The 12,549-nt window shown below is 42.3% G+C and overlaps 1 protein-coding gene across 1 annotated transcript in view; it reads right to left on the bottom strand.

Moving 5' to 3' along the window:
• TAF4 (TATA-box binding protein associated factor 4) overlaps window positions 1-12,549 on the bottom strand; it is a 37,046-nt gene extending 24,497 nt beyond the window's left edge. The window contains exons 1-2 of the mRNA XM_053958788.1: window positions 12,217-12,549; window positions 9,178-10,266 (exon numbers count right to left, since the gene is read on the bottom strand). Of these exons, the coding sequence (XP_053814763.1) occupies window positions 9,178-10,266; window positions 12,217-12,532 (1,405 nt within the window). The 5' untranslated portion in view covers window positions 12,533-12,549. The remainder of the gene's footprint in view (window positions 1-9,177; window positions 10,267-12,216) is intronic.

The raw sequence follows: 12,549 nt of genomic DNA, 5'->3' as shown, positions 1-12,549 counted from the left end.
AAGTGTCACTAACTCTTTACCTCTCTTATTTTAAATAGGAGTTTTAAAACTCAACCTGTCTTTATTTGTGACAGTTTGTCTCTACCAAGGTGTGTCACCATTAGTGCTGTTCAAGCACCTGAAGAAATGGGAATGGCCAAGTTACTTTGCATTTATTACCAGAGTCTGTACAGAAATACTTAATGAGGAGTAATGCTTTAAATCAATGCTTTCTTCCTTCAGAACGCAACAGCCTAAAACAACTAAGTCCATGAGAAGCCACAAAGAACACATTTCTTTAATTTGTCCCCACTGTGAATGCCCTACTCAAGGTACACACTCTTTGTAATTTTAGCTGATGCCACCTTTTCAGCTGAAGCTGTGGAGACCCAGAGCTGGACAATTCCACTGACTGACAGCTCCCCAGGGCAGCCTCAGCAAAAACATTCCCTCCACATCCTCCTCTGTGAATTCATGCCTCTCTCACTGCCCATACAGAATTATTCTGCTTTGAGAATATGCCAAACACTACGCCTGCAAGTTCAATACAAACCATCAACGGGGACATGATATTACATGCCATTTGGCTGATAGCTCCGCTTTTGCAGTTAGTCTGCACACAGAAGGAGAATTATTTTCACACCTGTAAGCTTGAATTCAGAACGCTTTTCAACAACATCAGGTTTCGTTTTGATTTTTACTAACCATCAAATGCACAGTCCTGAGTAATGACTAAGCTTAATGACTGGGTATGACTAACACTTATAAATAATTAGTGCCTTTTCTCCCCCTCCCCCATGGAGGACAGGGAAGGAAAGAAAATCAAAGGATACACTGGTAAAAAAGGAAGAAAGGAACTAAGAGTTTGAATCTCAATGCATGAACACTTGTATATTCTTCCAATCCACCCTTAATACTACTGCAAACACGACTGTACGTATGTCTGTTAAAAACTACTAACTGCTCATGCTTGTCTTTTAACTTCCACACAGTTTAATCACTGTCAGCTTCCCTACTCCAGATCTCTTCTCCCACACTGATCCCTCCACAAACACTCTTCTGGTCCCCTCCATCGACTCTTTTGCCACAGGTGCTGCAATTCCTCAGTGCTACTCCTTGGAGCTGGCCCTTGTGACTCATGTGAGCACAACTGGTCCCACTCACCATACCACGACTCAGGCTGAAAGCACCTGATGTCATTATATTGGGAGAAAGGCTCTAAATCGAACCCTCCCTTAAAGAAATATTTGATTAATAAACTGAAGGAAGGTGTGCAGACAACTTAGTACAGCCTTGCTGCCCCCCAAACCCTCTCAGAAAGACTCGAGCATAGCACCACACCTCATTGCTTGGGGTTTGTTTATACTCTGATATCTAGAGCACACATTTTTCAACTGCACTGGTTGTCAGCACAGTCTATCCAGCACGTGCTTTATTCTGCACAAAAGCACTGTGATAGCTTTTAACAGTTCAGCTACTCTTAGAAGCATATATTAATCAAGTTATAATCATAAGTTAGACCATTTTTACAAGAGAAGCTTACTCAATTCAATACAAATCTTAGGACAGTCATGTCAGTCATGTAAAACAATATTACATACTGCTGTGAGTTTTATGTTATTCGTTGTCTAGGTACTGGTATGTGTTACTGAAAAATACATTTTAGTAAGGCATTTTAAGGGAAAAAACATCAAAATTAAGACACACAGCATTCATGTATTACAACTTAAATTTATAAACAGAGATCTACCATGGCAAAAAGTTACTTAATTTTCATCAGTATTCTTTTCCAAGTCCCACAGAAAGAGCTTGGTATCCAAACTGGACCTTGCACTAAATTCTGTACAAATACAAAGTAAAAGCACCATCCCTATTTAACCTATTTTATAACACATTTATACATTTTGCTGAGCATCCACCTTTGACATTCTAAGTGCAACTTTCTGATTACTGGTTATCTAAGTACAGAAACTCATAGTTTTAAAATTATATTTTGAGTCTGACAACAGCTACAGAGCCAAATATCAGCTACATTTGTACAACACCTTAAGAAAGCTCTACTGAGGTGCTGAACAGATCTGCAAGTGTATCAATTCCTTATAATTATCACCTCTTTCTTGATTACTGATAATCTACACCATTATACAGTGACAATAATCAACATTTTGTTCTCACAAAAAAATTCTATATTTCTATATATTTTAAAAACCCTTAAAGGCATAAATAAGACCTCAAGGACAATTATTATCTTTTACATTAAATATTATGCTAAAGATACCTGAAGAGAATTACTCGAAGAGAGGAAGGTTTGTTGTAAAAAACTGGCTCTCAGTTGAGACACCTAAACCTCCAGAAGACAACCAGCATTTCTGGGAAGAAAGTCCCTCAGATTAGAACTGGTATAAAAATTTCCAGAGTAAGCTGAGGTTCAACTGTCCTAGAAGGTTTAAAACAACCAAAAAGCTCTATTCATGTGTCTATGGCAAAAAAAAAAAAAAAAAAAAAAAAGCCTCATTTGATCTGAAATATGGACAATCACACAATCTTTACAGCTATTTAATTACAACCTGTACACAGACCAGGCTGTATCAGCAAGTTTGCTTCTCCTACAAGGAAGCAGATACAAGAGGGCTGATACAATTATTTGCACACAGGAATAGACCTGTGGCTGTGTAAAGAAAAAGCCCTTTGTCACCTGTGAGCAACACTCTCTGCCTAGAGTTTGGCCTTCCTTCACACAGAGCTTTAGGGTTCATAACACACCTGAAATAACTGTCCATTAACCAGGACTAAAACCTCCTCTCTATCTTTGTGATAGATACATGTGTTTCTCTTCAGTTATGAGAAACTGTATTTTCAAAATTCTTATCTTCATGCCACTACCTCTCCAAATCTTATTTCCCAAGAGATGATGTGCCTAACAAAGCTAAAATTGCTAACAGTCTTACTAGCAAAAGCCTTTCTTCCTTACATGAAGCAATGACAACAAATTCAAGAAGTTTCAGACATTAATGGAGTTATAAACATTCATAAAGTTTCAACACAAACAATAATCTTGACAAGAGTAGCTATTTGAAGGTAAAAATTATGATTTTGAATATTTCTGACAAGAAAATGAACATAGTAACAAAAAATGTTTAATGTGTTAAGTGACTTCCATGTCCAGTTCTTTCTGAGCAGACTCAGTATTGATCACACAGTTTTTACATAAAGCAACCTTTCCACACACCAGTACTTTCTCTTTCCTTGAACCCAGATAGTTTAAATATCAGTATTTTCAACTGTGTTCTAGAACCACTTCATACATTTTTTTAGAATTATATTTACATATCATTTCCCAAAAGAGGGAAGACAGAAAACAGTAAGAGTTCTCACACCAAAATACTTCATTTGAAGAGTTTGTGATAGAATTTGTCTCTTATCAGTGGTCCAAACTCATGCATTTTCACCTCAGTTTGCTAACTGGGCTGCAGCATCCTCTGTTAGTAAGGGATTCAAGTCCTGGGAAACATTCAAATTTGTGGTCCTCAAACCAAGAAGGTTTCACAAGCAACCTGCTTAAATTTCTGGAGATAGAAAACATGTAACTTCTTGCAGAGTGCAAAACACTTCAAAAGAAATAAATCACTTCTGATTATTGACCAATAACCTTTATCACAAGCTTAGTGATACCCAGAAGATCACAATTTGAAGATCATACAGACATATCCATACATGCACTTCCAAAGGCTGTTGGGAACAGTATTTTTCATAACAGAACTGAACAATATGTAATCAGAGTTAATAGCTTTCATAGCTTAACAGAATCACAATTATAGTCCCATTAGACCCCATCACTTAACGACACAGTCTTATCAGATGTGCACAACATCAAGCCACTCTTTTTAACAGAACCAGAAAATCCTATTGCACAGCTCTCTGAGGCTCAGGGTCTTTGGGGTACAAAGACAAGCATGCAGGAGTCCTCAGTTATGGAAGGTGCAATGTGAACAAACACAACTTTCAGTCTGGTGACATATGGCAGATCTGATGTAGCAGATTCCAAATAAAGCAGAATGTTCCTTTTGCTGATGCATGATTTGAACATAAAATCCCCCCTGCACCCAGAAGAGTTCTGCAGAAGAGATCCACGGTCATCTTCCAGAAATACAGATACTGCTTTACACACCAAGTGTAGGACTCCCAAGCTCTAACCCTGGCAAAATATCGATTCCTGCATGGCCTTGGGCAAGTCTGAACTTCTCTAACTTGCTCTTTCCCCCAGCTCTAAAGCAGAGTTTATACTACTTTATTTACCAACCGCACAGGCAGGTTGCAAGGATTAAAGCATTTTGTAAAATGCTTTAAAAGTAAATCATACTGTAAGTAGTCTAAGAAACCCCCATTGTCATGGTGCATTGCAGACATTATTTTTAACAAAATCGAGCCATGCCAACACAGTTAACAGGCATAATATTGGCAGCTCATGCAACATACAGGGAAACTATAATGAGGATATGTTTGAACTCGCTTACTAGTCAGTGAGAAATAGAAACAACCACATTCCACTACTTCATAGTATTTCCCCTGTTCCTTTCTGTGTTCCTTATATTATGGGATTCTGATGATTTCCTCATCTATCTACATCCTAATTCCTTCAGAGACTTCTGGGGTACCTATTTCAAGTACAAAGCAACCCAAAGAATGAGGCACTCAGTATGAAAAAGTAACATCAATTCCTTGCTTTGATTCTTCTCAGTTGCCACCCTTCTCCATTTTTCTACACTCTCCTTTGCCCAATCACCTACTACCCCAAGTCCCAACTGAAGGAAACGGAATTACTCCTGCAGAAGTTATTTTTCAGTTACTCCAGCTCCCGAAAGCACAACTGCTCAAGTCAGAAGGACCCAAACCCATGCTTTAAATTATGTGTTCAGGCAGTTTTCCCATCCTAAAGCCACCATCACCATGGCCTGAGTTAGAGTCCTTCTTGGATAGTGAACACAAGCTAAAAACCAATCAGTTTCTACAAAAAAGCTCCAATTTAACACCAAAGGAAGTTTTGAGCCTCTAAGGCCACGAAGAAACCCTTGAGCGTGCATATTCATGTAGAACATCTTCCAGGATGTGCAGATGTAGAGCACTAATGCTCTTTCAGGTATCCTTTGCTTCTGGAAAGCATCAATGATAAGTTTTGACCACTGCTAGAGTTCAGAACTCAGGAACATTCCACTGTTTAAGGGGCCCCAGCAGTTTCTCAGTCTACAAAAGGCCCATCCTATCCTCACCACAGAAAAGGCACATGAGATGCCCTTCAGAAAGAAAGCAACAAAGACATTTGTTGTTGATCCCCTATCATCAGCTACTGGCAGATCCAACTGAGTTTTGGAAAAGTAATAAGGAAGTTTTATTTTTAGATACAAGGCAAAACAATTCTCTTCTACAACAGCTGCAGAACTGCACCACTGCTAGTGGGAAAACTGGTCATGACTGCAGAAGCAAAAAAAAAAACAAAAACCATGATGACATCCCATCCTATCTGCTATCTTCAAACAGGACTACATGTCACCAAACCATATTTAATCAGGAAAATACCAGTCTTTATGATCAAGCCACCAAATTTTCATAACTACTAACAGTCATTCAGAAGGTAAATGAAAAGAGAGGGACAGAGGGAAGTGAAAGTTTCTAGATTTCAATTTCATCTAAGCTAGTAGAGAAAACTGTCCAGACCTACCTGCTCTATGCTATTCTCACTGCATACATTCAGCACTCACCAATCTGCTTCTTTCTCTAAGCAGTCACCCTGAAAACTTATTATGAGATGTTGGTACATAAAGAAGAAGACAGTAGCAACACAAACTTGCAAGAAAAGAAATCAAATCTTTGAACCCCAAGCTGACAGTACTGCTAAGTAAGCATAAACTCACACACGCTGGGTTTGTACTACAGCACTGCTGGACAAGATGGGGTTTTCAAAAATTATTTTAAAGTACCCAAGTTTTGCCAATTTACAAGGTGATTCTACGCTGTGTCAGCAATGACCTCTAAACACTTTACACACTCTTACAATACAAAAGATAAATTTTAGTGCCTAATCCCAGTTATACTTTTCTGCAGACTTTTCTGAGCACCTCCAGCCATGGAACACTGACTTTAACAAACTCACTGATTTTCTACCTCTTACCATATTATTGTACATAACACATTTCTCATTACTGAAGTACTCAGGAACAACAAGCTTCATTCAATTTATTTCCAGTCAGTTTCAGCAGTGTTGCATCCTTAAGGCAGTATTGTATAAACCTGTGTTCCCACCCCTTTACAAAATCATCTCACAATATTTCCGTGTCTTTTCTAAGAGGGCATAAATAAGGTTATTTTGGGACCATCATTACCCAAATCTGTCCAATTGGAGCACAAAGTTCCAAGTACAGGTTCCTGAAGAAAAGACTAAGGACAACAGTCCTCTTCCTCAAAGATGTCAGAAGTGAAAAACCATCTTTAATATACAGATACTCTCCAATAGCTCAGCTCCTTAGAGAAGAAATACACCAAAACCCAGTAAGGTCACAACAATTATGGCCCACTGGCTTTTCAAACATCTCCAATATGGTCAGTCAAGGCTTGCTGCACAATTGCCTTGATGCAATACAAAGCGTTATTCTAATAGTAATATATTTTAAAGACCATTGATGGAGTTTATTTTCCACATGGTCTTTCAAAGAAAACATTTGAAACCTTGTAAGGTTTCTAATTTTCAAGTCCCAGCTTATAACTACTGCTGACATTTTACATTCTGCTTTCCATACCTGTGACACTGTAACTGTATTTTGGAGAGCTAGAAACAGTAATTCTGGTTAAGAAAATAACAGTAAAAGGTGTGCTGTCACGGTCAAACCTTCCATCAGAATTTTCTAAGTGTTTATAATTCTTGGTGTAAAAAGCTGTGTGTGTAGTGTATGACTTCAAACTATTTCAAGCACTGTCTTAGAAACTCTTACTAGCACACAGTATTAACTTTTAAAAACAAACTTGTGAATGCAAATTTGGTGCATGCAGTAGGTGCACAGCACACAGGCACTGCAGCTTCACACTACTAAACTGTCTCCAAAAACTGGCCTATGACGCTGTCATTTAAAATACAATCTCAAAAGCACAGCCACCTATTCTCCTTTCACTATGAGTGTACCTGCACTCTGCTGAAGATCACAGCAGTTGCACATGGCCAGATTTGCAGAGGTGCTTGGCCCTTGTGCCTGAGAGATGTTTGGAAGAGTCCAGTATCCACCAATTCTTAAGTGTTTTGAAAGAGATGGTTTATGCAAAGCATTTTTAAAGCTGGTTACTTTTGCAAAGTATAAAAAACAAAACAATGTAAAAGAAAAATAATCAGTTCCACTAAAAAAAAAAATCTTTTTCAATATTAAGTCTGTCATGCAAGAACTCCGTTTCCAATTTCTATGTATCCAGTCACATATACTTGCTTATTTTAAATCATGCTTATTCTTTTGAAGCAATAAATATTTATTTTAAGTGTAGGAAAGAAAAAAAAGTCCTTCATATAAATCCAAGTGCTTAGAACCTGCATTGTTTTACTTTGATCTACTGAGAACTCCAAAGGAACAATTTATGGTCCAATTTTGCTTAAGGACTGGTAATGCTGCTTGTAAGAGTAACACATTTCAGGATGCTGTGGCAGTCTGAAAACATCAGCTACCTTAAAAAAGGTTCCACTGGTCTCCACAGTAGTATTTTCCCTCATAATCAGGTTTATAATGCAGTATTAACAAAAAAATGTAGGTATAAATGGCACTAGACTAAACTGGATCAATCCTTTGATACAATATGGCAATAAATACAATAAGGCTTTTCCAACCTATCAATTTACAGGCTTCAAATCAAACACCATGATTTCAAGATCTGAGTTTTACTGCTATTTTTTAAATTAGCAACATGTCACTCAAATTACTCATATATGGAATAATCTTTTACAGAAAAAAAGAGAGGAATATTTATACCAGTAAGTACTTGGATACACAGAATGTTTGACACACTTCATCAAACTACATGGCATCACATACCACAGATAGCATATCACACAAAAACACAGTGTTTAGTAACACAGCACGTAATTCCTGATCTACCTTATGTGACAGGTGCATTGCTCTGAGGTTGGTCAGAAGTTCCAAGAGATGTATTTTACTAAGACCACTTGTATTTTACTAAGACCACCTACTAAAATCACCACCAATTCCATTCAGTGTTAGTAGCAAAATTCAATTAGCTGTTCTTTGCATACTGCCCTGAAAACAGTGAGCACTAAGAATACAGCCCTTGTATGTATTATTATGAGGACAGGAAGCAATGTGTAGGCTCACACAAGTATTTGCAGTTAAAAATCAAAGTGGATACAAGCAACAAGCCTGACTCAAAATAATAGCAAACATATAACATTAAATCTCCAAACCTGGGATATTTAAGGAGGGACAGAACAATTCTGAGCAAATAAATGCTTCTCATCCTGTTTTTCACTCGTCCACTGAGTTCAGGACTAGATTCCTTGTCCAGAGACGCTCAGCACTAAGCATGAGACTAGCTACTACAAAAGCTGCAGCCCTAGACACAACAGGGTGAGGTAAGGACATAGGAAGTCTGCCTTTTGTATCAGAATGCCAGTGACTAAAAAGATGATCATAAGCTTCAAATCTGTGTGTTTTTAAGTCAGACTTTGAAGGCATTTAAAGCCAAAGTATGTAGTTTTCCTGTGTTGTATCTGCTGCTTCTCTGTTCATGAGAGCTCTATGGTACTGGGGGCATGCAGGGACAGGAGGGAACCAAGCAGCACATAAAGGTTACAAACTACTGACAAAAACACCTGAAAATTCAAAATGTCTTTTGCGCTAATGAAATAACATTTTATTAGATAATGTTCCATTGTCACACTTTGGTAGCTTGCAGCTTCATCTACACTCACATTGGAACAAAGATACCAGGCAGAATTATTTTCAATTACTGCTGAAAAGACTTTCTGGTCACCCAAAATCAGACACTAAGTAGTGGAATGCTACTATCCTACTACTACTCAACACCAGACCATTGTTACATGTCATGCCTTTTCCACAATTCACAATTAAATGGCACGGCATCTTACTTGGATGACTTCCTCCCTGCAAGATACACACTTCCAAAATAAAACCCCTCAATCCTCTGACTTACCTGGTGGTAACTGAAAATTCTGAATGTTAGTCGGATTCTGAGGTGGCTGAGGCAAACGAGGTGCTAAAACTGTAGGAGTCAAAGTTGCTCTGATTCCACTCGTAGTTGGTGTTGGAGTCCTTGGTAGACTTTGTGCCACTGTATTGGCAGTGCCTTTAGCCATTCCTGTGGGGGTGCCAGGAGCTGCAGGAGGTATCCCACCAGGATTGGGAGCAACATTGGAGAGCCCAGCTTGCATAGTTTGCCCAATAATCATGTTACCCCCTGTAGTACTGGGCTGGCCAGCAGTAGCCAGCGTCTGCTGTTGGGATACTGCCTGGACTATAGTTTTAGGAGACTCAGATTTGATGACCTGTGTGGCAGGAGCTGCTGGCACACTGGAACCAGACTGGCTGTTCACAAGTGACGTCTGGAGGGAAACTCCAGATCCCACAGTGGCTGTGGCAACAGCAGGAAAACTCCCCACACTGATGGTTGAATTGATCACAGTATTGCTCCCGTTCTGAGTGGCTGCACCAGCTGCAGCCACCGTGGGTCCTGCTGTGTGGATGGGGGGCCTCACGAGCGTTACCGTGGGCGCCCCGGTGCCAACGCTCGGTGGTGGCTGCGAGGAGATCACCGTGGGCGAGGAGGAGGATGCAGAGGACGCAGCAGTATTAAGGAAAGAAGTCTGGATGACAGTGTTAGAAGCTGAGGGCAAAACAGCATTAACAGCGTTTCCTTTCCCCACGGATCCAGGTCCATTGTTAACGAGAGGGGCAACAGCAGGTGCAGGAGCGGGGTTGGCAGTCACAGGAGTCCCAGAGAAAGCAGCACTTCCTGTGTGGTGAGAGTTCATGACCACGTTACTCCCATTCAAAGTCTGCACCGTCGTGGTCCCAATCTTGCCATTCCTGGTGGACAAGGCAGTTGCCATGGTGCTGATAACCACCGATTTGCCCTGACTGAGGGTCCCTGGAGCAGCAGTGACTTCAGATCCTCCTGCTGCTGCAGTGGTGGTGCTGGTGCTCGTTGTGGTGGCTCCATCCAGAGCTGAAGTCTGGGACCTGGTGTTATGATTAATAACACCCCCCTGAACTCCTCCTGCCCCTGCAAAACAACAACGAGGTTAAATGGAGCGAATGAGCAAGAAGAGAAGTCCAGCAAAGACAGAATGTTCTCCCTTATCACCAGGTCTTCTCCATCTCCCAAGCTGCCTGCCTGGAGCCAGGAAAACAGGACAGAGTACAAACTGAACATGGCTTTGAAGACATTATCTTAAAGCCTCCAATATCCCACCAAAGACTGGCAGATTCAGTATTAATTGTAACACCCCTGCTTTTGACACTACAGTACAAAACAGGGAAAACAGATTTAATATGAACCAAGGGAAGTAAGAAGATCACATCATCTAAGACTCCCTCCCCATTCTGCAGCCTGACATCCCGTTTAGAAACAGGACTGCAACTGCAAGATGGGGAAAATGGCCATGGAAAACACATTATTAAGACATATTCCCTATACCCAGCACACATTACTCTCTAATCCTGTCATCTCCTACAAAGTAAGTCAGTCAGATCAGGAGGCTCAACAACAGCAAAATATGAAAAGTGAAAGGAAAGAAAAACATCAGCCTGGCAAGATAAGAAGTACTGCAAAGCCTGGAGCAGGTTTCTAGAAGACCCCTCTTCCTTATTACAGAATTTGTTCCGACGGATCTGAAGTTCCCACAGCCAGAGATAGTTAAAAATAAATAAATAAAAAGCAAAGCTGGTTTTCAGAAGGGACAAGATGATGTAGCTTCTTGTCCTGAATAATCCTCATGCCCCTTGGTAAGGCCTGGTGTTAGCACAAGTACAATCACACACAGTCCAGGTCCTGGCCCTAAGGAGACAGAAATGGGAAAAGAATAGTGACAGGCAGACACTGAGATGTACATTATAAGGGTCAAGGAGATCCTCCTAGAAGAGCTTCATCAATCATAACAGACGGTCTGTAGTATCTTCTTACACTTCAGCAAGACAAAATCAAAAATAAAAAAAGGGCGGGGGAGGGGAGGAACTGCAGAGAAATTGTGGGGAGACATTTCTTTCAATCCCCCTGAAAAACAGCTTCCCTCCATTCCCACGTAGTGAGCCCTCAGTCCCAGCCTTCACACTGCCCCCTACAAGCCTCACAACACGAAGGGGGGAATATTCCCAGGCAGCTCCGGGGGTGGGCGGGTGGGAGAAGGCGCTGTGCAAGGTGGGGTGTTGTGGCCTGAATTCCCCCCCTTGCCGGGACCCGGCGTTGTGACTGCCCCCCCTTGAGGGCACAGGAGGAATGGGAGGTCCCCATGCCCCCTCCAAGCCCCTGGAACAAGGGAGGGGGTGCGAGGGGAATATCAAGGCAGGCAGATATGGGGGGGAAGCATTTTGAGGGACTTCCTCCCCTTGAAATCCCCCCTCGCTTCCTCCTCTACAGGAAATAGGTGTCATGATTAATAACACCCCCTTCCACTTCAGCAACAGCGAAGGGGGAGGGGAAGGAGCATTTACACAGACAGCTAAGGCGGCATTATCAAGAGGGAATCCCCCCCAATAACCTCCACCCCTGGAAAGGGAAGGGGAGCAATCACAGGCGGCATGGGAGGCACAGCCATGACCAAGGGGGTGGGCTCTGCCTCCTTCGGTCCCCGAGATTAACAGAGCCCTTTTACACTCCAGCAACAAGGGCAGGAAAAGCAGAGGGGACCGGCAGAGTCACGGACGGGCACCGCCGGCTCCTTCTGCGGGGCGGCTGCCCCCACACATGATCCAACACCCTCGAGTAAGCACAGGCAAGGAGGGAAAATAAAGGGGAGGGAGCAGAGGCGCGGATACACACCGAGGGGGCATGATGAGGGGAGGCTCTCCCCCGTATGATCGATACCACCCTTTGCACTCCCGCTCCTGCCACAACGAGAAGGAGGAGAGAGGGAAAAGGGGGGAAAGCAGTGAGGGAAGGAGGCAGCGGGAGCTGGGGAGTGGGGGGAGGGGAGGGCCCCTCTCCCTCAGAGCCCCCCACCCCTGCCCACGTTACCTGCTTTTGTGATCTCTGGGGCACTCAGTCCCATCTTGCTGCCGCTGCTGCTCTCTGTTTGGGCATTAGCATTGCCTCCTACTACTACTCCTCCAGGGCTGGGGCTAGGGCTGCTGCTGCTACTGCTGCTGCTCACAACATGGTTCCCCAGCAGCCCCCCAGCGGCCCTCAGGGGCTCCTGCGCCTTGTGGTGCTGGTGGTGGTGGCCGGAGGCCGCCAGCTGGGACTCCAGGGAGCCCACCAGGTCGCTCACCACCTTCTCATCCACCTCCGTGTTCAGGAAAACCTCATCCAGCAGATCCGAGCCCGCCGCCATCTTTTTTTCGGAGGGTT

This window comes from Vidua chalybeata, chromosome 17 (assembly GCF_026979565.1).
Source record: "Vidua chalybeata isolate OUT-0048 chromosome 17, bVidCha1 merged haplotype, whole genome shotgun sequence".
Taxonomy (NCBI): domain Eukaryota; kingdom Metazoa; phylum Chordata; class Aves; order Passeriformes; family Viduidae; genus Vidua; species Vidua chalybeata.
Note: the sequence above shows the minus strand (reverse complement) of the source record. Positions and strands in the feature narration are given on the sequence as shown.